Source organism: Gobio gobio (assembly GCF_949357685.1).
Source record: "Gobio gobio genome assembly, chromosome: 1".
Taxonomy (NCBI): domain Eukaryota; kingdom Metazoa; phylum Chordata; class Actinopteri; order Cypriniformes; family Gobionidae; genus Gobio; species Gobio gobio.
The window spans coordinates 85,417,781-85,445,385 of NC_137097.1; the positions used below are offsets into that span (position 1 = coordinate 85,417,781).

General features: G+C 41.9%; 1 protein-coding gene and 1 pseudogene across 3 annotated transcripts in view; one reads left to right on the forward strand and one right to left on the reverse strand.

Moving 5' to 3' along the window:
* Positions 1 to 21,089, reverse strand: part of LOC307123591 (tryptase-like) — a 37,414-nt pseudogene extending 16,325 nt beyond the window's left edge. The window contains exon 1 of the transcript in view: positions 21,012 to 21,089. The product of the transcript in view is annotated as a tryptase-like (transcript). The remainder of the gene's footprint in view (positions 1 to 21,011) is intronic.
* LOC307132280 (uncharacterized protein) lies at positions 544 to 27,278 on the forward strand. Of its 2 annotated transcripts, XM_079826483.1 has the most exons (3): positions 548 to 645; positions 23,007 to 23,130; positions 25,837 to 27,278. In XM_079826483.1, exon 3 carries the CDS (start codon positions 26,031 to 26,033, stop codon positions 27,048 to 27,050), a length of 1,020 nt encoding a protein of 339 aa, XP_079682609.1. In that variant the 5' UTR covers positions 548 to 645; positions 23,007 to 23,130; positions 25,837 to 26,030; the 3' UTR covers positions 27,051 to 27,278. The 2 variants fall into 2 exon arrangements, with proteins under 2 accessions (XP_079682608.1, XP_079682609.1); XM_079826482.1 differs by lacking the exon at positions 23,007 to 23,130 and having other exon boundaries at positions 544 to 645.
* Positions 27,279 to 27,605: the final 327 nt, after the last annotated feature.

The window sequence follows — 27,605 nt, forward strand, 5'->3', positions numbered from 1 at the left end:
TGTAGGAAATAATATGGATATCAATGAACTGTCTGGTATTCAACCGTCTGTGTTCAAGAGAAGAAATGAATACAGGTTTGGAATAACATTAGAGAGAGTAAGTAATTCAATAATTTTAGAGGTGAACAAAAATAAATATACAACTCAGTCTGTTGACAGCAATGAAATGAGCTTTAAGTGTGAATTTACAGGAGATGTAAAGACATAATCATAATAAATGAGGTGAAAACGGGAACTATTGAGATGAAATAAAGAGTCTTTTCAGCAGCTCTGTTAATATTGATGAGTCTCAGACTATCAACACTCATTCAACAAGACATTCAGGATCATCAGCAGATCATCTCACTTTATTCTGACTGTTTGCTCTTACAAACACATTATTCCACTCAGGATATATGACAAAAGACTATTAAACTGCTCTACTGAGAGACAATGCTGTTATTTATGGATAAAACATCAGTAATGTAAAGAAGGCCACCCTCTCAAATGGACTCTTCCAAACTCCCCCACCTCTGCTGGTGATTTGGACTGCTCCTAAACTTCCCTCAGAGAACCAGATATCAGAGAGTGAGGATGCAGAGATGTGCTTGTGTTTAGTTATTAACAGTTAAAGTAGTCAGAAGGGACAGACTTTGTGGATTGTGTGTAAGTATCTTCTCTTCATTAGTGATTACAATATTGCTAAGAGACATTAAGGAGCGTCTGAATGTTTACATTAATAACTCGGTTTGCACATTATCTTGTCGCATAAATGCATTGTCTTAATGCCATATAATCTTCCTGTGTTCTTTATCGGGGAAGTATTTGATGTGCACTTATATTATATTGTGTAGATTTGAAACTGTGTCTCAGGGAATGTTAGTCTCACAAGTGAGACGTTGATTGAGTTTGTATTCATATATTCAGGGTTATATCTATTTCTTTAACATGCTTGATAAGTTTTATTTCCCATTGTGTGCCCTTCCCAATCCAGTGTATTTGGATAATAAAATCTTTGTTTATTGCAGAAAATCAGAGTAAAAGAGGCGGATTATGCATTTAACTAATGAGAGAAAGATTGCATCATATAGCTCATGGTCTAGGCATGTGATACATATAGAAAACAAGGCCACATCTGGGTTTCATCTGTTCAATCCTCCAGACTTGCCTTGAGCTCCTACAGAATCCTTCAATGCAAAGAATAGGAACACAGAGACCCCACTCCCATTCTATCCTACACAACCTTCTTCCATATATAGCAGTGGTTCTCTTACGAGAGGTTCTCTCGTATTGCGTAAGTTCCTTACGCTACGGGAAAGTATTCTTTCTTCGAGATTTCTGAAAAACCCAAAATTATCCTTAATTTTGTAACATTGTCAACGCAGTGCGGCAGCCTGGCAGACCATAGCAGGCTATTCCAGCGTGCTATTGGCTGCTCTGCTGGCAACTGCAGCAGCCTATCGGTGAGCCCGCGTGACGTGGCGACCAATGAGGGCGCTTCGCGCCCACCTGGCTTCATTTGCCTACAGGTGGGGCGTGGCCACGTGTATATAAGCAGGGCTCACGGGCTGCATATTCGATTTTCTTTTCTTCAGCGAAGCCCTTCGCATCGCTGGATCTGGAACCCGCCGCCGTGACCGCGCAGACAAGCAAGCAGAGGACAGCGCCTGAGGAAGCCGGCAGCATCGCGCCACCTTCAGCCTTCCGTGCCTGCTCTGCTATCCGGCAGCCCCATATCCTTTTACGCTCAAAGTGTTGTCGCCGCTGCGTCACACTTTTCACAAAAAGAGCCGAGCGTTGATACAAATGTCTCGTTCCACCTGCGGCTCGTGTCACGCGCAGCTCAGCTCCGGGGACCGCCATGTGATCTGCGCTCTCTGCCTGGGCCGTGATCACGCCGCCGCCGCACTCCACGCTGGCGGATGCCAAGAGTGCGAAGAACTGACGATGTCGACCCTGCGGGCTCGACTCGTCCTGTTCGAAGATGATATCCCTCCAGTCCCTGCCACGCCGCGCAAGAAGAAGCGCCGCTCGCAGCGGACTCCGGAGCTCGCAGAGAGAAGCTCGCCGGAACCTTTCCCGCCCGCTTCACTCTCGCCTTCCCCGCCCCCACCCCAGGCCGCCATTTCTGTTGCCGCCTCCGGGGATGAGGCGGATGCGGCCGCGGAACGCGCCGACAGCTGCTCCATCATGGCTTCCGACAGCGAGGACTGGTCTTCCGCGTCCTCTTCAGTCCGGGGCTCCGGACGCTCTCGAGCGGGTGAGGACGCCGAACTCTTGCGCCTTCTCACCCGGGCTGTCGAGCAGCTAGGCCTCGAATGGGCCCCGCCCAAGGTGGCAGCGCCGAACCGACTTGACGGATGCTTCCTAAACAGTCGCCGCCGTGCGCCCACCTCCAGGACTGCACCCTTTTTGCCGGAGCTTCACGAGGAGCTCGCAAAGTCCTGGAATGCGCCATTCTCCGCGAGGGTCTCGTCTCAGGCTTCTTCGACGCTCTCACAAGTTGACGGCGCGGCCGAGAAAGGCTACAACGCTATCCCTCCGGTGGAAGAGGCGGTCGCAGCGCACCTTTGCCCGCCTTCTGGTTGGCGCTCAAAGGCTGCCCTCCCGTCTAAGGCCTGCAGAGTGACGTCATCGCTGATCGGCCGCGCTTTCGCTGCCTCCGGTCAAGCTGCGTCCGCTCTGCACTCTATGGCCGTGCTGCAAATCCTCCAAGCTAATCTCCTCCGCGACATGGACGAGAAATGCTGTGACGCTGAGTTAATCACGGATTTGCGAAGCGCGACGGATCTCTCCCTTCGCGCCACCAAGACCGCAGCACAGGCCCTCGGACGCTCTATGGCCTCCCTCACGGTAGCTGAGCGCCACCTCTGGCTCACGCTCGCGGACATGCGAGAAACAGAGCGCGCGGCCTTCCTAAACGCCCCGCTCTCTCCGTCTGGGCTTTTCGGACCAGCGGTCAAGGGGATCGTCGACCGTTTCTCCGAAGTGCAGAAAACGACGCAGGCCATGAACCTTTTCCTGCCTCGACGCCCCGGCGCTAGCAATAGCTCCGCTGCTCGCCGTCCTCGTGACCAGCCAGCAACGAGCTCCGCGCAGCACCCAGCGCGGCCCCCTTCGTCTCAGAGAAGACCGAGCGGCCGCCCCAGATCGCGCTCTTCCAGCCGTGGTAAGCCGCCTCCACCTCGGGGCCCCCGGCCTAGGATCACGCTGAAGCCCGAGCCTCCAAAGTCCTCCTAGCAAGAGGCGAGAAACGACGGTTAAGTCCCGCCGCGGCCGGACCACCGTCAAAACTCTTTTTCCTGTCAGCCCCCACCACTGTGGCTGCTGCAGATGGATTTCACGCAGCCAACGAGCCGGCAAAAATGCCTTCTCGCCTGTCAATAACCGCCGTTTTTACGGCGAACCAGAGAAATCACAAAAGTTGCATTATTTCTGGTCGCACGGCTCGCGCCGTATGTGTTTCAAATGCAGTAAATGTGCCCACTTTTCTGTGTTCACCCCTGCACACAAGCACTATAAACCCTGTGTCCCCCACTCACATAAAGCGGCCACCGGCCGCTCGAGTGCTAGAGTTAGATCACGTGTCCGCTTGTTTGCGTCCACGACTAACCACCACACGCGCTGTCACACAGCCACTCTTAACCGGTCATGTTCCACGCGTAAGAGTTGTGCCCGCTCAAACGCGCTCACACATTTTCGCGAACATTATGCCTCAGGCGCCACGCGCCACGCCACACACCATTTATTTTCCGCCCAGGGTGGCCGGAGCGATGAGTGTAGGGCCGCACACAAGCCACTCCCCGCTCGAAGCGGCAGAGATGCAGTGTGTAGGGCGGCCAGCCATCGCGAGCGATCGGCTGGCCCACAGCACAGAGAGCGCGCGCACTGCGCCCGCCCCTCCTATACGGGCCGTCAAACCCGCGAAGCGCGGCGTTTCGAGCCCGGAGGCCGTTCTATCCCGTGTGGCGCACGCGAGAGCGTGGGAAGCCATTCCAGGTGTATCAGAATGGGTGCTGAAAACAGTGAAGCACGGCTACACTCTGCAGTTCGCTCGCCGCCCTCCGCGCTTCTGTGCGCGTACAGAGACGAGAGTGAGCGAGGAAGTAGCACATCTACTTCGAGCAGAAATAGCCACGCTGCTGTGCAAAGGGGCTATAGAACCGGTTCCCCACTCTATGAGCGAGTCAGGCTTTTACAGCCGGTATTTTCTCGTGCCAAAAAGGGATGGGTCGCTCAGACCGATTCTGGATCTGAGGCGTCTGAACAAAGCTCTTATGAAAAGATCGTTCAAGATGCTCACGACCAAGCAGATCCTCGCGCATATTCGCCCGAGAGACTGGCTAATCTCCCTAGATTTGAAAGATGCATATTTTCAAATCAAGATAACGCCGCGTCACAGGCCATTCTTACGATTCGCCTTCGACGGCCAGGCTTATCAATACACCGTCCTTCCGTTCGGCCTGTCACTAGCACCCCGTACATTTACGAAGTGCATGGACGCGGCCCTCGCTCCTCTGAGAAATCGAGGGATGCGAGTATTGAACTATCTGGACGATTGGCTCATCCTGGCGCAGTCGGAGGCCGAGCTCCTCGCCCACAGGGCAATGCTGCTCAGCCATCTGGACAGCCTAGGGCTCACGGTCAATTGGACCAAGAGCTCATTAGTGCCCACGCAATCAACCTCATTTCTGGGTTTGAATCTGGACACTGTGGCAATGTCAGCCCGCCTGTCACCCCATCGCGCGCGCCAAGTTCGGCGCATGGCTGCGTACTTTCGGCCAGGCAAAATCGCACCTCTCAAGCTGTTTCAGAGGATGCTGGGACGTATGGCCTCAGCTGCAGCTGTGCTCCAGCTGGGCTTAATGCGCATGCGCCCGCTGCAATGCTGGTTAAACGCCCGAGTGCCTCACAGGGCCTGGGCGTCCGGTGGCTTCAGGATCAGAGTGACTCAGGGCTGCGTGTCAGCCCTAGAGCCCTGGTTAGTAGCCGACTGGTACCAGAGGGGAGTGACGATGGGAGCCATCTCACACCGCAAGGTCATCTCGACGGACGCCTCCACCACGGGTTGGGGCGCCGTTTTCGAGGGCAGATCAGCCTCGGGCCTTTGGTCGAGCGAGGAAAAACTCCTACACATAAACTGTTTGGAGATGATAGCGGTAGAGAACGCGCTCAAGCAGTTTCTCCCGCTTATACGAGGACACCATGTGTTAGTCCGGTCGGACAACACCACAGTGGTGTCCTACGTGAACCGGCAGGGCGGTGTCAGGTCCAGAGGTCTGGGCAATCTGACAGAACGCCTGCTCGTGTGGGCACACAGCTCGCTGCGCTCGTTGAGAGCTGCGCACGTGCCGGGCCACCTCAATGTGGGCCCGGACAAGCTGACCAGGGGCCTCATTCTCCCAGGAGAATGGTCCCTGCACCCCCAGACAGTCCAGCTGGTATGGCGCCTGTTCGGCAGAGCGGAGCTCGACCTCTTTGCAACAAAAGAGAACGCCCGCTGCCCGACGTTTCTGTCCAAAAGCGAGGATGCGCTGTCCCAAACTTGGCCCAGCCTCCCGCTGTATGCTTTCCCGCCGATCTCCCTATTGCCCCAGGTCATAGCGAAAATCAGGGAAACGCGCCGTCCGGTGCTCCTTATAGCACCGCGCTGGGAGAACCAGATTTGGTACCCAGAGCTGGTGAAGCTGTCGCACTCACCCCCCTGGCCAGTTCCGCTGAGAGCAGACCTTCTCTCTCAAGCAGGAGGCTCAGTTTGGCATCCCCATCCAGAGCGATGGTCTCTGCATGTATGGGTGACCAACGGATACCCGTTGACCTGCCCGAAGGGGTTATGAACACGATTTCACACTCTAGAGCCCCCTCGACGAGGCGGTTATATAGTTCTAAGTGGTCGGTGTTCACTGAGTGGTGTGTTTCCAAGGGATTGGACCCACAGCAATGTGGGGTCCAGCGGGTGCTCTCCTTCCTCCAAGAGCTTTTGGAATTGGGCAGGTCCCCTTCCACGCTCAAAGTGTATGTGGCGGCTATAGCAGCGTTCGCTCAGACGACGCTAGGTAGCACGCTAGGAAGGAACGAGCTCATCGTCCGTTTCCTCAGAGGAGCCAGACGGATGAATCCCCCGCGGCCCCCGTCGGTTCCTATATGGGATCTGGCCTTGGTCCTAGAGGCCCTGAAGGCTCATCCCTTTGAACCGCTCGAGACTGTGGAACCAAGGTTCCTTTCGCTGAAAACCACGTTTCTGATAGCTCTGGCTTCAGTGAAACGCGTGGGGGATCTACACGCGCTCTCAGTGAGCCCGACGTGTATGGAGTTCGGTCCTAATGACTCTAAGGTCATTCTCAGACCGAGGCATGGTTATGTCCCCAAAGCGATCGGCACTCCCTTCAGGGCGCAGATTATCTCCCTCTCGGCTCTGCCAGCATCCGATGAGGGGGACGGTGGCAATTTCCTCTGCCCTGTCAGGGCATTGAGGGTTTATGTCACACGCTCCGCCGCCTTCAGGCGTTCTGAGCAGCTATTTGTTTCGTTTGGTGGGCGCACTAAAGGTCTCGCCTCCTCGAAACAGACCCTGTCCAGGTGGATAGTGGACGCGATTGCAACTGCATACGCTTCCAAACACCTGCAGTGCCCGCTAGGTGTCAGAGCACACTCCACCAGAGGCATGGCCTCTTCGTGGGCTTGGGCCAGAGGGATTTCCATCCACGATATCTGTATGGCGGCAGGCTGGGCCTCCCCGTCTACGTTCGTGAGATTTTACAATCTGGAAGTTCCTGCCTTACAGGCGAAAGTGTTATCAGTTCAATAGGGCCGTTGGTTCTGCCCAGTGATTCTGCGCAGACATAGCTCACATACTGGTAGTAAGTTCGGTACTAGGCTCATGTGAATTTGAAGGAGACCGGCGGTGCCGTTCCCTCATTTACGAGACGAGCTGTTGTGAGTTTGAAGGTGACCGGCGGTGCCGTTACCTCACTCATATAACAAGATATTGTGAATTTGAAGGCGACCGGCGTTGCCGCTCCCTCATTCATGAGACAAGGTGTGGTGAATTTGAAGGAGACCGGCAGGTGCCGTTCCCTCATTCATGGGACAGGGTGTTGTAACCACCCGTCGTAAACCACCCGTCAGTTCGAATGAAGTGTCTGTATATGTGGTGGCCCGTTTTTTCTTTACCGGCCACCCTGCCCGAGCAGTGTTATGGTCCCCGGTTCCCTGGGATACATATGCTGTATGCGAGGCGCGCACGGCGTTGACAATATGTTCCCGTAGCGTAAGGAACTTACGCAATACGAGAGAACCTCTCGTAAGAGAACGATACTCGGTTACTTAACGTAACCTCGGTTCTCTCTAGAAGAGGGAACGAGTATTGCGTTCCTTGCCGTGCGCCCCGCTGGCTTTTACGCTTCAGAACTAAGAAAACCGAATATGCAGCCCGTGAGCCCTGCTTATATACACGTGGCCACGCCCCACCTGTAGGCAAATGAAGCCAGGTGGGCGCGAAGCGCCCTCATTGGTCGCCACGTCACGCGGGCTCACCGATAGGCTGCTGCAGTTGCCAGCAGAGCAGCCAATAGCACGCTGGAATAGCCTGCTATGGTCTGCCAGGCTGCCGCACTGCGTTGACAATGTTACAAAATTAAGGATAATTTTGGGTTTTTCAGAAATCTCGAAGAAAGAATACTTTCCCGTAGCGTAAGGAACTTACGCAATACTCGTTCCCTCTTCTAGAGAGAACCGAGGTTACGTTAAGTAACCGAGTATCGTTTCCGGTTCCATATATGAAAACCATATGTGAGCCGAGAGTGTAACTTCAACTAGAGAGAGAGAGAGAGAGAGAGAGAGAGAGAGAGAGAGAGAGAGAGAGAGAGAGAGAGAGAGATAGAGAGAGAAAGAGAGAGAGAGAGAGAGAGAGAGAGAGAGAGAGAGAGAGAGAGAGAGAAAAGGACCCTCTGCTCAATCCATTTTATGCTGAGATTTATATAAGAACTCATCAATGCTATTTAAAATGCTGCTTATAACTAATATTTAAGTACTGCTTTATCATAAAAAACTCAGTCATTGAATATATTCTGATTGTTTATAGATCTGTGATTGTTTATAGATGTGTGATTGTTTATAGATGTGTGATTGTTTATAGATGTGTGGTTGTTTATAGATCTGTGGTTGTTTATAGATCTGTGGTTGTTTATAGATGTGTGATTGTTTATAGATGTGTGATTGTTTATAGATGTGTGGTTGTTTATAGATGTGTGATTGTTTATAGATCTGTGGTTGTTTATAGATGTGTGGTTGTTATAGATGTGTGGTTGTTTATAGATGTGTGGTTGTTTATAGATGTGTGATTGTTTATAGATGTGTGATTGTTTATAGATGTGTGGTTGTTATAGATCTGTGGTTGTTTATAGATGTGTGATTGTTTATAGATGTGTGATTGTTTATAGATGTGTGATTGTTTATAGATGTGTGGTTGTTTATAGATGTGTGATTGTTTATAGATCTGTGGTTGTTTATAGATCTCTGATTGTTTATAGATGTGTGGTTGTTATAGATCTGTGGTTGTTTATAGATGTGTGGTTGTTTATAGATGTGTGATTGTTTATAGATGTGTGATTGTTTATAGATGTGTGGTTGTTTATAGATGTGTGATTGTTTATAGATCTGTGGTTGTTTATAGATCTGTGATTGTTTATAGATGTGTGATTGTTTATAGATGTGTGGTTGTTTATAGATCTGTGATTGTTTATAGATCTGTGGTTGTTTATAGATCTGTTATTGTTTATAGATGTGTGATTGTTTATAGATGTGTGATTGTTTATAGATGTGTGATTGTTTATAGATGTGTGGTTGTTATAGATCTGTGGTTGTTTATAGATGTGTGATTGTTTATAGATGTGTGATTGTTTATAGATGTGTGGTTGTTTATAGATGTGTGATTGTTTATAGATCTGTGGTTGTTTATAGATCTCTGATTGTTTATAGATGTGTGGTTGTTATAGATCTGTGGTTGTTTATAGATGTGTGGTTGTTTATAGATGTGTGATTGTTTATAGATGTGTGATTGTTTATAGATGTGTGGTTGTTTATAGATGTGTGATTGTTTATAGATCTGTGGTTGTTTATAGATCTCTGATTGTTTATAGATGTATGATTGTTTGTAGATGTGTGGTTGTTTATAGATGTGTGATTGTTTATAGATGTGTGATTGTTTATAGATCTGTGGTTGTTTATAGATCTCTGATTGTTTATAGATGTATGATTGTTTATAGATGTGTGATTGTTTATAGATGTGTGATTGTTTATAGATGTGTGGTTGTTATAGATCTGTGGTTGTTTATAGATGTGTGGTTGTTTATAGATGTTTGATTGTTTATAGATGTGTGATTGTTTATAGATGTGTGATTGTTTATAGATCTGTGGTTGTTTATAGATCTCTGATTGTTTATAGATGTGTGGTTGTTATAGATCTGTGGTTGTTTATAGATGTGTGGTTGTTTATAGATCTGTGGTTGTTTATAGATGTGTGATTGTTTATAGATGTGTGGTTGTTATAGATCTGTGATTGTTTATAGATGTGTGGTTGTTTATAGATGTGTGGTTGTTTATAGATGTGTGATTGTTTATAGATCTGTGGTTGTTTATAGATCTGTGATTGTTTATAGATCTGTAATTGTTTATAGATGTGTGATTGCAACACCTAAACGACCAAACCAACATAAAAGTTATAATAGATCAATGATAAATGTTTTTTTTTTTTAACATGATTACCAATTATTTATATTCACAATTTTATACAGTATTTGTACACCCTTTACATTTTTATTTAATTGTTGTAATTACATTTTTTGTTTAACATATTTTTATTTGAATTTTACACATTTCACAAACAGACAAAACACACTTAAGTACTAACAAACCTAACTTAAATCCCTTCCCCTCCCCAAAGTCCTGGCAGGTATATATATAAAAAAAACAAAAAAAAACAAAAAAAAACAAAAAAAACAACAAAAAAAAACAAAGATATACATATATAAAATTCCCTTACATATAAACCGCTTTATATCGTACATTCTTATTAAGCACTTTATGTATATACAATAAGTTCACACATCTATAGCCTCTTCAATATCTCCTTCTTTAACAAATTCAATAAACATCTCCCAGATATCATAAAATTCAGAAGACTTCCCCTTTATTATGTATGTAAGCTTCTCAAGGGCCAAACTGGATATCAAATTTTTCAACCAAAGTCCAAGGGAAGGACAGTTCGCATTCTTCCAACAAAGAGCGCAAATGAACGTCTTGCTTGTAAAAGGCACAAGTCCACCAGTTTTCTTTCTCTGACGGGCAAAGAGCAATTGTCCACATAGATACCCAATATACATATTACAGGGCTTAAAGGAACAGAAGTAGTAGTAAATTGAGTAGAGCCCGACCGATAAAGGATTTTTAAGGCCGATACCGATACAAATATTTGGTCACTTAAAAATCCGATATTCCGATATATCAGCCGATATATATTAAAAATAAATAAATAAAATAACAGAAACGCGTAAAAAACACTTAAACAGATTTCCCTTATACATTAGTTATAAGTAGTTATTCATGATCCCTCAGCCTCTCTAAAATAACATGATAATGCAGTTTAAAAATAAACTTGTTTTATTGTCACAACAGAACAGAGGAACATAAAAATATATTAAAGTTCTGATAAATAAAATGTATAAAAATACAAACTTAAGATATGAAACTTAAAGTCGTTTGGACGAAAACACAATAACAAAAACAAAAAATCTAAGTTACCAGTATTAATAGATGTGGTAAGCTTTATAAATATAACTTTGAGCAAGACTGGAAAAAAATATTCAGTTAAGTTCTAGAAGTTCTGATAAATAACAACAACAGCAAAACATAAACTATATACAGTATAAATATGAGCCACCTTATAATTACAATGTCAACTTGCTTATCCCTTTACATGCACTCTTTTAATTCTATCCATCAAGCTACAACAAACCATTTTCAATCATCATTTGCTGCCTGCCTTCTAAAATCTACTACTTATGATGATGCAGTAAATCCATTATTTGACTTGTTAATGCTGCGTCTGAACGAAGTCACGCACTTTCGTTCACTCTTCACGAGCCTAACTTATGATTTACAATGCAGGGACTGGAACTACAAATATACTAGTTATAAATACAGTAATCATTACTTTATTTAGGCAGAATAAGTTTGTTGTGATTTCCAAGGCGCATTAATGTTAGCGGTCTCCCACTGATAGCCATGGCATTAGCTAGCTTTGTGGTTAGCGTCTATGATAAGTTATAATTTAGAAATATGTATACTTTTTCAAAATAACGGGCAGGGGAGAGATGATATGTCTCATGCTGTCAAACTGTCAGACTATTAAAGAAATACATCTTATTCAGTCACATTGTCCGAGTTAAACTTAGTCAGTCAACTGTAACCTAGTGTAATTACCAGCTCTCTTGGCTTACATGTAACAGCAAAACTGGACTTGGCAGTTACAAATTGTCATGTTATTTGAGTTAAGAGAACTGATGGGGATGTTCTTATTCAATTCAAGCAATGTATGGCTCGTTGCCAACTTACATGCACTTCGCGGATGATCTGTGTTGTGAATGCAACGCTCACAGCGCTAAAGCTCAGCGTGACTCTGCTGGATCAGCTGGTGGTGTTGCCAGCCGGCACGGTGTAGGGTTTGAGCGGTGTTTCGTCCGGTTTTTTTTATTTTTTTTTAAAAATATTCATTTATCGGCCATCATAAATGCCGATACCGATAGTTTGGAAAAAGCCTAATATCGGCCGATAATATCGGCCCGCCGATATATCGGTCGGGCTCTAAAATTGAGACACATACTGAGTTATCTTACTCCAAAACTTTTGCATCTCCTCACATTCCCACACACAGTGAAAAAATGTACCTTGGAGCTTATGACACTTAAAACATAAATCAGGAATACTAGGGTTAAATTTATTTAATCTCACAGGTGTAATATAGGTCCTCATTATCCAATTATATTGTAAAAGTCTCAACCGAGTGTTTATTGTTTGTGTTTGTGCTTTTAAACATATTGTACCCCACTCATCTAAAGGAATGTCCTTATTTAAGTCCTGCATCCATGCCTGTCTTTTATTTTCAGAGCTTTCTTTATGGTTCTGTACAAGTATATTATATAATTGAGTAATTTGCCCTTTACTGAAACAGTCTTGTGTGGAAAAGGTTTCCAACGTGGATAATGAAGGAAGTTGTACGGAATTATTTAGTTTTGAAAAAATAAAACTTCTAAGCTGCAAATATTTAAAAAAATGTTTCCGGGGTATATGAAACTTTGACACTAGATTGTCAAGTGCCATTAAAATATTGTCTTCATATAGATCTTTTATTCTAACAATACCCTTATTTAACCATAGTTTAAACCCCATATCATTTTTAGCTGGGCTGAAATATTCATTACCCCAAATAGGAGAAAAGCAAGACAGCAATGGGGCCTCACCAAGAAATTTATGAACTTCGTACCTGATCATTATGGTATTTTTCACAAATGGGTTATCTGTTTTTTTTTTTTAGTTCTTTAAGGGGTGCTGAATGTAAAAAGCTGTCAAGTGTCAAGCCTTTTGCGGCCAATGTTTCAACCTGTAACCAAGGTATATTCGAGTCTCTGGAGAACCAAAACATTGCGGCCCTCATTTGAGCAGCCCAATAGTACCACAATAGATTTGGTAATTGTAGCCCTCCTCTGTCATAAGGCAGGTATAAAAGGGTAAGTCGAAGTCTTGGCTTTCTGTTACTCCAGACAAAATTAGAAAGAAGCTTACTAACTTTTGGAAAAAAGGCAGGAGGAGGGGCAAGTGGTAACGACTGAAAGACATATAAAAATCTAGGTAATATGTTCATCTTAATCACATTTATTCTTCCCATTAAAGACAGGGGCAGTGTCATCCATCTAGTCGTCTCTTCAGACACCTTCATCAATAAAGGTTCATAATGAGCTGAACTAAGGGAACTTATTTTGGGGGTTATTTTAATTCCTAGGTAATCAAAACCATTAACAGCATTAACAAAGGGGTGTACTACTTTTGGATTCATTCTTTCTTGTTCATTAAGAAACATAATTGAGGATTTATCTTTATTAACTCTAAAACCAGAAAAATTAGCAAACAGGCCCATAAGCTTTAGAAGGGAAGGTATTGATTTTTCAAGCTCTGATAAAAATACAATGGTATCATCAGCATATAAGGCAATACAGTGTTCTAAAACATCTGTATGAATACCACGAATTACAGGGTGTGATCTAATTGCTATTGCTAGTGGTTCCATGGATAATACAAAGAGTAAAGGCGAAAGTGGTGAGCCTTGTCTAGAACCACGAGTTAATTTAAATGGTTGTGAGATAAAGTTGTTAGTGAGTACCTCTGCATTAGAATCAACTAATAGAATTTCCATCCACCTACGAAAGTTATCCCCCAAGCCAAACCGCGCAAGCACCTCCATCAAATACGGCCATCCCAGTCTGTCGAATGCCTTTTCGGCATCGAGCGACAAGATGGCCGTATCAGGGGCGCCATCCCCGGCATGTATCAAATTAAGTACCCTCCTAACATTATGGAACCCTTGACGATTCTTAACAAAGCCATTCTGGTCTGAATGTACCAGCTGAGGCAAGACCTTCTCAAGTCTCATTCCCAAGGCTTTCGCAATAATTTTTGCATCCGTATTCAAAAGTGAAATTGACCTATATGAGCCGCATTCTACCGGTGACTTTCCTGGCTTCAAAATAAGAGTGATCAGAGCACTTCTCAAAGAGGGAGGGAGACATCCTCGTTGAAAAGCCTCTACATACATATCCAGCAACGGACCTATTAATTTATCTTTAAATTCTTTATAAATGTCAATCGGGAGCCCATCCGGACCCGCCGCTTTACCACCCCTCATTTTAAGAATAGCATTAGAGACCTCTTCCAACTCCAATACGCTATCTAGCTCTAGCTTCATCTGTTCGGAAATAGAGGGAATATCCAACCCATCTAAAAATGTAGTTTGAGTAGAGACACTCATAGGAAATTCGGTTTGATAAAGAGCTTTATAAAACAATACAAATGTACCGTTAATCTCAACCGGATCTGACGTAATTTCTCCCCTCCCGTTCCTAATTTCATTAATAGCTCTTTCTGATTTTAATTTTTTAAGTTGCCAGGCCAGCAGTTTACTGGGTTTCTCACCCTGATCATAAAAAGTTTGCTTCAATCTTAATATACTATTTTCAGCTTTTAGTGTGGAAAGTTCCTCATATTGAGCTTTTAAAGATAGTAACTTTTGCTTAATTCGTACTGACTTATCTATGTTTATTATTTTCTCTAAATCTCTGATTTCAGCATCTAACTCCAGCAGCTTTTGTTTATCTTTATTAGATTTGGAACTAGTATAACTAATCATTTGGCCTCTAATAAATGCCTTAAAGGCTTCCCATCTAATAGCTGCTGAAGTTTGATCTGTGTTTATTGTAAAATATAAGTCTATTTGTTCACCAACAAATTTAATAAATTCAGAATTCTGCAACCATCTAGGCTGCAAGCGCCATCTAGGGGAACTTTTAGTTGTTTGAGAGTCTATATAAAATAATGAGATGGGGGAATGATCTGACAGAACCGCACTGTCGTACATACAACTTTCTATACTTGGCAATAAAGAAATAGGAATTAAGAAATAATCTATACGAGAAGAGGTTTTAGACAAAGAAGAGAAACATGAATATTCCCTTTTTAAAGGATTTAATGTTCTCCAAGGGTCGCATAGATTAAGATCTTTCATAGCTTGTTGGATCTTCTTTCTACTTTGAGAGTGAGAACTGTCCTGTCCTGAAGAGCGGTCAAGCACCGGGTCAAGAGTGCAATTAAAATCACCTGCTACTGTCACTGTTCCAGGTAGCGAGGCAATCAATAAGAATAGATTTTCAAAAAATGCTGGATTATCCTCATTTGGGGCATAAATGTTAACCAGATTAATAATATTACTCATATAAATTCCCTGCACTATCTGATATCTACCAGCCCTGTCTAGGGGTGTGACGGTTAGTATATAACCGTGAGACCGACGGTTATAGTTAAACACCGTCATTAGAACTCTATAACCGCCAAAACCGTGTTATTAAAATATTTTTTACAAAAAAAAAAAAAAAATTTTTTGATAGGATCATAAGTTGCGCAATATATAGGGAGACATGGTTTTTACCACTTAATGAAGTTTTGTTTTGTAAATCGTCAGACATGATTTTTACCACTTCATTAAGTTTTTCTTTGTAGAAAACGAATTTTTTAAAGCGAATTTCGTTTTGTACAAACTTTATCTTAATTTTAATAAATGTTTCATCAACCAATTGCATGTATTTAATAAATAAAAAGCAAATATCAAATATAGCAGACAATATAATAACCGGCGCGCCGCGTTCACTTGCATTGCATTGTGAACTAGAGCGCATCTCATCGTAAATGAATGAAACTATGCCTATGCCTCATAAATATCTTTAAATATCTTTGCTACATCCTTTCTAGGCGGGTGCGGCTTTGAAATGTGGTCAAAAAACGTTGGTGCGGATGAGTTTTGTTATGCGGTTGCGGATGAAATAATACCCCATCTGCGTAGGCTATCTCTATCGATAACAACATTGAACACTACACAAATATTAATTTTAAAAAAATTATTTAAGGGATTAATTCACCATAGTGACAGGAGGTGACGGATCCAATAAAAAGGTTCCAGATCCAACGTCGGAGGTGACGGAACATGTTCCGGCTTAAATTAAAACTTCGTGAAGAAAGGTAGCTAAAACCGATGGATCTCGTTGCGAAACAAAATGTTACATCGCCTATATGGGCACATTTCGGGTTTAAACCAGATGGCAACGGAAAACCAGAAAATCTTGATGAGCCTGTGTGCAAAATATGCGGAAAAACTGTATTTGTTACAAATGCACCAATCTCCGTAACCATCTGAAGATTAACCACCCCGCGGCCTACGCGGCCCTTGGATTAAGCACTGCTTCTGCTGCCGCTCAACCATCCACATCTGGCCAGAGGCAGTTGAATATGGCCGAGGCATTTTCCAAGGCGACGAAATATAAAAAAGACAGCGACAAATGGAGAGTACTAACAGATAATGTGACTCAATATTTGGTATTAGGAATGGTAACCTTCCGGACAGTGGAAAAAAGTTCATTTAAAGAAATGTTGAATACTTTCGACAAACAGTACGAGTTGCCTGGGAGAAAGTACTTCTCACAAACAGCTGTTCCGGCCTTGTATAATAAGGTAAAGGATGACGTGCAAAGAGAACTCCAGGAAATCAGTAATTTTGCGCTGACGACAGATATGTGGTCAAGCGTGAATATGACCCCATATATGAGCCTGACCGTTCACTACCTCGCAAAAGACTGGTCACTGAAATCCAAGTGTTTGGAAACAAGCTACACGCCTGAAAGCCACACAGCGGAACACTTGTCCGAATGCCTGCAGTTAGGGTTGCACGACTGGGGTCTGGATGAAAAGAAGCTGTCGTGTATCACTACCGATAATGGAGCGAACATTGTTGCTGCAGTAAGGCAATTAGGATGGCCGTGGCTAAATTGTTTTGGACATAATTTGCATCTGGCTGTTACCAACGGTGTAAACAGTGAAGCTGCCCGAACCGGCCGAGCTCTAGGTCTATGTCGGTCCCTAGTGAGCGCTTTTTCTCAGAGCTGGAAGAAAAAGAAAGAGCTGATAAAGGCACAAACAGAACTTCAAATCCCACAGCACAGCCTTATTCTGGTAAGAATTGTTTTAGCCGATATAGTTAACTCTATATTATACTGTTCTATTAATATGCATGCTAATTTAACAGTAATTTTAAGCAATGCTGATATGGGTCTTGCAGATAAGGTTATAATATAGACTAGACTTTTTACTCATTAGATTTTCATTATAATATTCTATTAGTTTTAAATTTAGTTTATTCTATTAGTTTTAAATTTAATTTAGTATTAGTTTTTTATTATTAAATTAATAAAGGCAGCCATATAGGCTATAGCATGGTACTCGTTTTATTTGTTTCTATTACGTCCTCTTCCAATAATCAACTATATTTTATTTCACAGGATTGTCCGACACGGTGGGGAACAAAACAGAAAATGGTAGAGAGAATTTTGGAACAAGAGCAAGCGATCGCACGCGTCCTGGTCTCAGATAGAAAACACCAGCATCTGATTCTTAAATGGCAAGATAAAGATGTTTTAACATCGCTTCAAGAATCTCTAAAACCTGTCGCTGAATTCACCGACATTCTCTCTGGGGAACGTTATGTAACAGTTTCTTCAGTAAAGCCTGTCCTGCAACTGTTGACATGCGATCTTTTAAAACCAAACCCCAATGAAACGGATCTGACACAAAATATAAAACGCAAAATGTCCAGCGTACTGGAGGACAAATACAGTGCCCCAGCCATTCAGGAGCTTTTGGCAAAGTCATCTTTCCTTGACCCAAGATACAGAGGCAATGGGGGGGTGGATTGGAGGAGACAAGAGATGCACTCCGGGAGGAAATTGTATCAGCTGACGAGGGAAACGGAGGCGGAGTTAGTGGTGCTTCGGAGGCTGCTACTGCTGCAGATGATTCGGGAGAGGTCTGTGCACCACCCCCCACCAAGAAGAGAAATCTTGGAGATCTCCTCAATAAACGGAGATCTCAAATCTCTGCCCCTTTGCCGATCAGAGCGCGCGCTGACACGGAGTTAACCCGCTATCTCCAAGAACAACAAATTGACTCTACGGCTAATCCACTAGCATGGTGGAGAGACAATGAAACGCGCTATCCGCTCTTGGCAAAATTGGCACGGAAATACATGTGTATTTGTGCTACAAGCACAGCATCAGAGCGAGTTTTCAGCACTGCGGGAAACATAGCTACCCCTGTCAGATCGTCACTGAAACCTAGTAAAGTGAACATGTTGGTGTTCCTGTCACGAAACTTGGAAAAAGATTAGGAATGTAAAATGTTAAAATTGTTTCCTGTATTTAGAATTTAAGTAGCCTACTTGTTTTAAAGGACTATTTTACTGTGTGATTTATTTAAAACAAAGCATGTTCATTGCAAAGGTTTTTTTTGTTAAGGATTTGTTTACTGTGTGTTATAAATAAAGTTATAGCAAGTAGCTAATCAGTGTCTGCTCGTTTATTCAATGTGAATAATAGATGTGTGGTTGTTTATAGATCTGTGGTTGTTTATAGATGTGTGATTGTTTATAGATGTGTGATTGTTTATAGATGTGTGATTGTTTATAGATGTGTGGTTGTTTATAGATCTGTGGTTGTTTATAGATGTGTGATTGTTTATAGATGTGTGATTGTTTATAGATGTGTGATTGTTTATAGATCTGTGATTGTTTATAGATGTGTGATTGTTTATAGATGTGTGATTGTTTATAGATCTGTGATTGTTTATAGATCTGTGGTTGTTTATAGATGTGTGATTGTTTATAGATGTGTGATTGTTTATAGATGTGTGATTGTTTATAGATCTGTGATTGTTTATAGATCTGTGGTTGTTTATAGATGTGTGATTGTTTATAGATCTGTGATTGTTTATAGATCTGTGGTTGTTTATAGATGTGTGATTGTTTATAGATGTGTGATTGTTTATAGATGTGTGATTTTTTGTAGATCTGTGGTTGTTTATAGATCTGTGGTTGTTTATAGATCTGTGATTGTTTATAGATGTGTGATTGTTTATAGATCTGTGATTGTTTATAGATCTGTGATTGTTTATAGATCTGCGGTTGTTTATAGATGTGTGATTGTTTATAGATCTGTGATTGTTTATAGATGTGTGATTGTTTATAGATGTGTGATTGTTTATAGATCTGTGATTGTTTATAGATCTGTGATTGTTTGTAGATCTGTGGTTGTTTATAGATCTGTGGTTGTTTATAGATCTGTGATTGTTTATAGATGTGTGATTGTTTATAGATCTGTGATTGTTTATAGATCTGTGATTGTTTATAGATCTGCGGTTGTTTATAGATCTGTGATTGTTTATAGATGTGTGATTGTTTATAGATCTGTGATTGTTTATAGATCTGTGATTGTTTATAGATGTGTGATTGTTTATAGATCTGTGATTGTTTATAGATGTGTGATTGTTTATAGATCTGTGATTGTTTATAGATCTCTGATTGTTTATAGATCTGTGGTTGTTTATAGATCTGTGATTGTTTATAGATGTGTGATTGTTTATAGATGTGTGATTGTTTATAGATGTGTGATTGTTTATAGATCTGTGATTGTTTATAGATCTGTGATTGTTTATAGATCTGTGATTGTTTATAGATCTGTGATTGTTTATAGATGTGTGATTGTTTATAGATCTGTGGTTGTTTATAGATCTGTGATTGTTTATAGATCTGTGATTGTTTATAGATCTGTGATTGTTTATAGATCTGTGGTTGTTTATAGATCTGTGATTTTTTATAGATGTGTGATTGTTTATAGATCTGTGATTGTTTATAGATCTGTGATTGTTTATAGATGTGTGATTGTTTATAGATCTGTGGTTGTTTATAGATCTGTGATTGTTTATAGATGTGTGATTGTTTATAGATCTGTGATTGTTTATAGATCTCTGATTGTTTATAGATCTGTGGTTGTTTATAGATGTGTGATTGTTTATAGATGTGTGATTGTTTATAGATGTGTGATTGTTTATAGATGTGTGATTGTTTATAGATCTGTGATTGTTTATAGATGTGTGATTGTTTATAGATGTGTGATTGTTTATAGATGTGTGGTTGTTTATAGATGTGTGATTGTTTATAGATCTGTGGTTGTTTATAGATCTCTGATTGTTTATAGATGTGTGATTGTTTATAGATCTGTGATTGTTTATAGATCTCTGATTGTTTATAGATCTGTGGTTGTTTATAGATCTGTGATTGTTTATAGATGTGTGATTGTTTATAGATGTGTGATTGTTTATAGATCTGTGATTGTTTATAGATGTGTGATTGTTTATAGATGTGTGATTGTTTATAGATGTGTGATTGTTTATAGATGTGTGGTTGTTTATAGATGTGGGATTGTTAATAGATGTGTGGTTGTTTATAGATGTGGGATTGTTAATAGATGTGTGGTTGAGTCTTGGAGTACAGACTGGTGTGAGACGTGATGTTCTAATAGAACATCCTGTAGCCGTTCAGTTACTCCCAACCAGAAAACACAAGAGAACAGCAGTTTTTACAAGTAATACAAACACACTAATCATCAACCACTACTGCTAAATAACTATGAATTGATATATTAAGATGTCTTTAACACTTATTGAATTAAAGACATGTAAACTTAGGGAGGTTGTATTCAGTTGTTCTGATAGAGGGAAACAAAATGTATCTATAGTTTCATTATTTATTGTTCTTCAGAACAATAGTTCTAGAGATTATTCTTCTCTCAGTAACTTTGGTAACAGGGTTGATGAATGCGAACACTGTACAGTTTGTGTCAAAACTAAGACAATGGAGAAAGGGTATCATGCTGTAGGAAGGGTCCAGATGATGTCACTTCCTGTGTGTCACAGTTTTAAGAAATGCTCTTTTTTTAAAGGAGGAAACTCATGTCAGAAGTCACAGGGTTGAGTGGAACATGTAGGACACAGATAATGCTAGTATTATAATGGATGATTTAAAACTACAGTAGTTAAAGCCACGGTCACTCAACGTCCAGCATGTTTTGCTCTCAGCAGTTTCTCTGGACACTGCAACGGTCAGGATATGATGTCACACTATGTGCATTTATGTTATTTTATAAAACATAAATTGAACATAACAAATGCTAACTAGAAACTGTAAGTTTGTCCAGACCAAAGCCTAGCAGAAAGGTTGAAGTAGTTTTAACGGTTTTAAGGTTTGTGTTGTATTTTTATACCGCTGTAACATCCTAAAACATCCTACAGATCCCCATAGCCTATAATAATCATACACAGCTTCTCACCTGAAGGTTAAAGATGTCATGAGTAGGAGTTGCTTTAGGGTCAGCGGTGTCCTTAAACCAGCTCAACCTCGAGGTCATGTGCACTGGGCAGGTTGATAATATTAATATCTAAACTGCAACAAAATAAAGTTATCTCTATCCTTTTTAAGAGGCTATGACTGTCATCACAATATAATAACGCCTTACAAACTATTTGCCTTGGACTACAGCTATCATAATATGTATGTCTAAGGTTATTATAACTTTTGCAGCAAGCACACACACACATTTCTTTTATCTTGATTTGCAGGGACAAAACCACAACTCTTATCACAGCCGACAATCAGCTTGAACTTCCCCTTTTTAACAGTTTCACGATTAGAAATGTGTAAGTTAGTAAATTAGTAATACTTATTAAAGCTATATATATATTTCAAGAAATTTAAACTTCTCTTGCAAGTTGAACATTTCTAATTGACTTTTTTTCATCATAACATTTCTAACATCATGCATTCATTTCTTGTTTGAACTTTTCCATTTATCCGATGACTGGAATGATCGGTTTTCCTCTCCAGATCAGTCCTCCACTCAGAGGGTAATTCTTTAGGCTCTGTCTTCAGGCGAATCAGGCGAATAACCGGTCCTTGGGATGTGGGCGTGGACTGGGTGTGGTCAGGGGCGGGTCATCCGCGTCACCGGGGACCCGCTCCTCAGTTACCGAACAGACGTTTTATGGATCTCGGGATCTCTTGCAGAACAATTAGTATAATACTATGTACTGTCATCTTGGCAAAGACAAAACAAATTAGTTTAGACTTCAAAAAAATATTTTTTAATGCTCACAAAGTAAGAGAAGGATGTACATGTTTATCAAAGTCAAGTCAACTTTATTTATAAAGCTCTTTTTACAATGCAGATCGTTTCAGAGCAGCTTCACAGTGTTAAACAGGAAAATAATGCAACAGAATTTGATTCGGCCGTACAGCCGCTCTGGAGAAAACGGTTATGTCATCAGCTCATTCCAATAAACATACAGTGACAATGTGGCAGATCAGTAATTTAGTTTATATAATTATTTTAGTTTACTAATTAGATTCATTTGGATATTTAGTTGAAAATTTAGATTGAAAATGTAGTGTCCCCAACTGAGCAAGCCAAGCCAGAGGCGACAGTGGCAAGGAAACCAAAACCCCATCAGGGGCATAATGGAGAAAAATAAACCTTGGGAGAAACCAGGCTCAGTCGGGGGGGCAGTTCTCCTCTGGCCAAAGCATGGCAAAGGCAGGAAGATTTCAAAAACTTTGGAAAGAAAACTAATGGGAGAGATTTCTAAAGACTTAAGAACAAATGCCAAGAGACTAGTGAACGATTTAGCCAAGTTTGGGATTGATGTCTCAAGAAGACGGTCACTAGAGCCCTGCACAGGGATGGACAGCAAGGTTGCTGACCAAGAAAAACTCCACATCTGAAGAAACTGGAGAAAAATGATGCATACAGGAAACCTGTCCTTTGGTCAGATGAGACAAAACTAGAGCTCTTTGGCCATAGAGATGTTGCCTATGTTTAGAGAAAGAAGGGAGAGGCGCTCAACCCTAAGAACACTGTTTGTGGTGGAAGCATAATGATGTGGGGATGTTTCAGTGGGAATCTCATCAGGGCCGAAGGAATCATGAAAAAGGAAGACTAGGAGAAGTTTTTAAAAGACAACCTGTGTGCAACATGCAATGTGCAACAAAACTTGGTTTGAGTCAATGTATTGTCTTCCAGCATGATAACCTCACTTCTGGGGGGTATTCAAGAAAGCAGGTTATGTGGTATACCCGGGTATGTTTAAGAGTAAGCGGATAACCTCAGCTTTCGGTTCAGAAACAGAGGTAACTTTCAGGGTATACAAGTAGCCATAGCAGCTCTCTCTCTGAAAATAAAAGGTAAATCGACTGCATTTATAAAGCACTTTCAATAGCCCCATGGCCACTAAAGCGCTTTACATGCACCCATTCTCTCATTCAAAAACAGACAGCGGTGTCAGACATGCAAGGCTCCATCCAGCTCGTCCGGAGCAGCTGGGGTTAGGTGTCTTCCTCATGGACACCTCGACACTTGGTCAGGTGGAACCGGGGATAGAACAACCAAACTTCTGGTTAGTAGACCTCATGTTCCAGGGTTAGTTTGCTTAAGAGGTATTCAGATGTGTGTATTATAATTAATATAGTTAAATTAATATAACTAAACGTGTTATATAGTTACAGTTATAATATACAATATTAAATACAATTATAATATACAATATTATAACAAGATAATGTTTAAATGTTAATTCATTTCAAATATTTATTATTTATTTTATTGTCATCTCACACATGGATCTGCATTAAATTAATTAGTATTAAAGGGGTGGTTGCATGCGATTTCACTTTTTTAACTTTAGTTAGTGTGTAATGTTGCTGCTTGAGCATAAACAGTATCTGCAAAGTTACAGCGCTAAAAGTTCAATGCAAACGGAGATATTGTCTTTTAAAGTTATGGCAGTTTATTGTCTATAAAAAAAAGTCCGGTTTGGACTACAACAAGCTTCTTCCCGGGTTGGTGACATCATAAACCCTTGCTATTAGCATAAACACTGCCCCCGCTAACACGCAACAAAGTGGGCGAGGCCACGTCACAGTCATTACGAAAGAGAGAGAGCTGTTGCAGAACTAAGTAGAAGAGGAAGTAGATTGGCATACTTTTTCTTAGCGTCTGTTTCCATGGTGAATCATCGATTCGTTGCTCTGTTGAGGATGTCTTGTCTGTTCATGGTTAACATACTCTGAGTTGGCTGAACTTACTCTTGGACGCATTTTTGAAACCAGCATACCTCGAGTAAGCAAGGTTTGGGTTAATCAACCGAGAGTTTAAAGGTCCCATGGCATGAAATGTTCATTTTATGAGGTTTTTCAACATTAATATGAGTTCCCCTAGCCTGAATATTGTCCCCAAGTGGATAGAAATGTTGATCGGTGTAAACCCGAGTTCTGGCTGTCTCTCACTGCCTTTGAGAAAATGACAGGCCAGACGAGCCAATCCTGAAATCTCCTGTTTTGACGTCCAAGCAGGAACGGTTACCTGCCTTTCCTCCGCCCAGAGAATCTGGCACGCCCATGCAAACGCTCGAGAGATCATTCCTTGTGAACGAGTGAACGCTGGCAGTTTCTCAGTGTTTGGATGTACAAATGAAAACAGAAGTCTTTTTTCAGTTCCTTCTGATCTGTGATCAGTAATTTCTGATGTGTAGCTAATTATTTATTATTCGTGCACACTGCGGCTTCTCTCTCTCCCGACAGAACGGTGTTTTCGTGTTTTCTATCTTGTGAGTCAGTGTTTTTGTACGTCCTCGTCGCGTCTACCGGTTCTAAAATGTGCATCCAGTCATGAGTTTCTGCTCAACATCGGCCTCACACACGCCGAAGCTCGGGCTGCACTGGCCGTTGGCCTTCAACATCCCCGACCCCCAGTACTGCATCTGGCCCACAGCGGAGGCACCAAACGCGGCGTGAGATTAAGCAGAAGGGGGGTAAGTTAAGCGTGAGCATATTCGGGCGAGCCAGCCTAGCCCCACAATAAACTGGATTACATTCGATTACTGCTGTTGTGTCTTTGTTTGCGCTGTGTACTCAACGCGCGTCACTGACGCTTTTATTTTATTTTAAAAATAATGCTAGTATCAACACTTACTTTTAACTCGTTCATCTCGACAGCTGTAATGGTACTTTGCATGTGTTACAAAGTTGGTAATAATGATGAAGACGGACTCGGTGTGACTGGGACTCGTGTTTATTCAGAACTCTCAGATACAAACACAATTAACTCGCGCTGACTGACAGCGCTCTCATAACTCAGTTGTTACTATAAATAACTTTGTTAGCGATCGCTGAGCTCCGTCTCTGGTACGTTAGTGATGTCCGGTTCGCGAACGATCTTTCTTTTGAACCTGTTCTTTTTAGTGAACCGAATCAGTTCACCAAATCGGACTGAATCGTTCTAGATGTCAGCCAATCACAACAGTGGGTGTTTTTACTGAAGTCTCACAGCAGACACGCCTCTTGAAGCAGGGCATTCAGCCACAGGGCAAACAGCAGTATTGAAAAAATGCCTTTTATTTCTAAATTATGACATTTTATGATGTAAAAGTCATACTAACAATATAAGTACACCTCAGGAAACATTATAAAATAATAGAAAAATGCCATGCCATGGGACCTTTAAGGTATATATGGTGATATGTTAACCATGCTTTCTGGAATAACCCCCCCTTGTGAAGAACTGCCTCCAAACAAGCAAAGTGAGTCCTTGACTGGCCTGCAAGAAGCCCAGACTTGAATCCAATAGAAAATCTGTGGGGCACACTGAAGACCAGAGTCCATGTCAGGAGATCAACAAATCTGGAGGAGCTAGGGAGAATTGCTAAGGAGGAATGGGCTGCAACTCAGGAGATATGCCTGAAACTTGTTGAGAACTACAACAAATGACTAAAAGCTGTTATCAAGCAAAAGGGAAACACTATTGAATATTAGCATTAGAGTAATTATTAGCCAATAATTATACACTGTAGACTTTTTATTCTTTGTTATAATTTTGTTTCCATTTGTATTACAAAACCTCCAAGTTTCCTAAATAAACTATTATGTTTAGAAATGCTGTGTTGAAAGAAATCTTTGCTCTGTTAAACAGCACTATATGAAACATAATGAAACCTTTCATAGGGGCTAATAATTTTGTCTTTCACTGTATGTCCTTTCACAAAAATTAGAATTTTACTAAAAGTTTTTTGTATTAAAAGTTAAATTAATTATATATCTAATTTCAGACGTGATGGAAGAGAGCAAGGAGAGTGAAGAACTGAGTGAAGTGGAGGAGGAACATCATGTCAAACCTGTAGAAAAACCTCTGAGTCGCTCAAAGACTAAAAACACATTTATTAAGAAAACAAGAGGCAAGTAGTATTTCACCTGCACTCAGTGTGGAAAGAGTTTCTCAATCAAACAACATCTTGATGTCCATATGAGAGTTCACACTGGAGAGAAGCCGTACTCATGTGATCAGTGCGGAAAGAGTTTCTCAAGGAAAGGCCATCTAGAGCGGCACATGAGGATTCACACGGGAGAGAAGCCGTACTCATGTGATCAGTGCAGGAAGAGTTTCACTGTTTCATCAAGCCTTAAAGTACACATGAGGATTCACACCAGAGAGAAGCCGTACTCATGTGATCAGTGCGGGAAGAGATTCACTCTTTCATCAAGCTTTAAAAGCCACATGAGGATCCACACTGGAGAGAAACCGTACTCATGTGATCAGTGCGGAAAGAGTTTCACTGTTTCATCACACCTTAAAGAACACATGAAGATCCACACCGGAGAGAAGCCATACGCATGTGACCAATGTTGGAAGAGTTTCACGGTTTCATCAAGCCTTAAAAAACACATGAGGATCCACACCGGAGAGAAGCCATACGCATGTGATCAATGTTGGAAGAGTTTCACGGTTTCATCAAGCCTTAAAGCACACATGAGTATCCACTCCGGAGAGAAGCCGTTCTCATGTGATCAGTGTGGGAAGAGTTTCACGGTTTCATCAAGCCTTAAAGCACACATGAGGATCCACTCCGGAGAGAAGCCGTTCTCATGTGATCAGTGTGAGAAGAGATACACACAGTCAGCAACCCTTAAAGCACACATGAGGATCCACTCCGGAGAGAAGCCGTTCTCATGTGATCAGTGTGGGAAGAGTTTCTCAAGGAAAGATAGTCTAGAGATTCACATGAGGATCCACACTGGAGAGAAGCCGCTCGCATGTGATCAGTGTGGGAAGAGATTTACAAAATCAGAGCACCTTAATATTCACATGAGGATCCACACCGGAGAAAAACCTTTCAAGTGTGATCAGTGTGGAAAAACGTTTAATTGTCAATCAAACCTGAAGACACACCTGACCCTTCATACGAAGGAGAAGCCACATTCATGTTCTAAAAACCTTACAAGTGTTCACACTGTGACAAGAGATACAGTCGGTCAGGACATCTGAAAACACACGAGAGGATCCACACTGGAGAAAAACCTTACAAGTGTTCACACTGTGACAAGAGATACAGACAGTCAGGAAATCTGAAAACACACGAGAGGATCCACACTGGAGAAAAACCTTACAAGTGTTCACACTGTGACAAGAGATTCAGTCAGTTAAGAAGTCTGAAAAGACACGAGAGGAACCACAGCAGAGAGAAGCCGCACGAGTGATCTGGGGAGTTTCCTCTGAGGAGGCAAGGGAGGCAGTGCCTCCTCAAAACAAAACAAAAAACTTGATGACAAAATAATCAATATTACAGTAATAAAACAAAGCAAATATTCATGAATTTGACGATTAAAAGAGTAAAAGTCACTTGTTTTTTATAAAGTAATACTGCCCAACAGCGACACCTGCAGGTGAAGTTACAGAAGGAGACGTGCCTCCTCTCTCGCCATTGACTTTGTGTGCGTTCACAGATTGGCCTGAAGATAATGATGGTGATAATGGGAAGACTAATTAAAGTAAACAACTCTGCCACTTATAGACCGCTTTGTCACGTCAAAATCAAACTTG

Coding starts and splice junctions, on each gene's coding strand:
- LOC307132280 (XM_079826482.1), top strand. CDS start 26,031: ATGAGAGTTCACACTGGAGAGAAGCCGTACTCATGTGATCAGTGCGGA.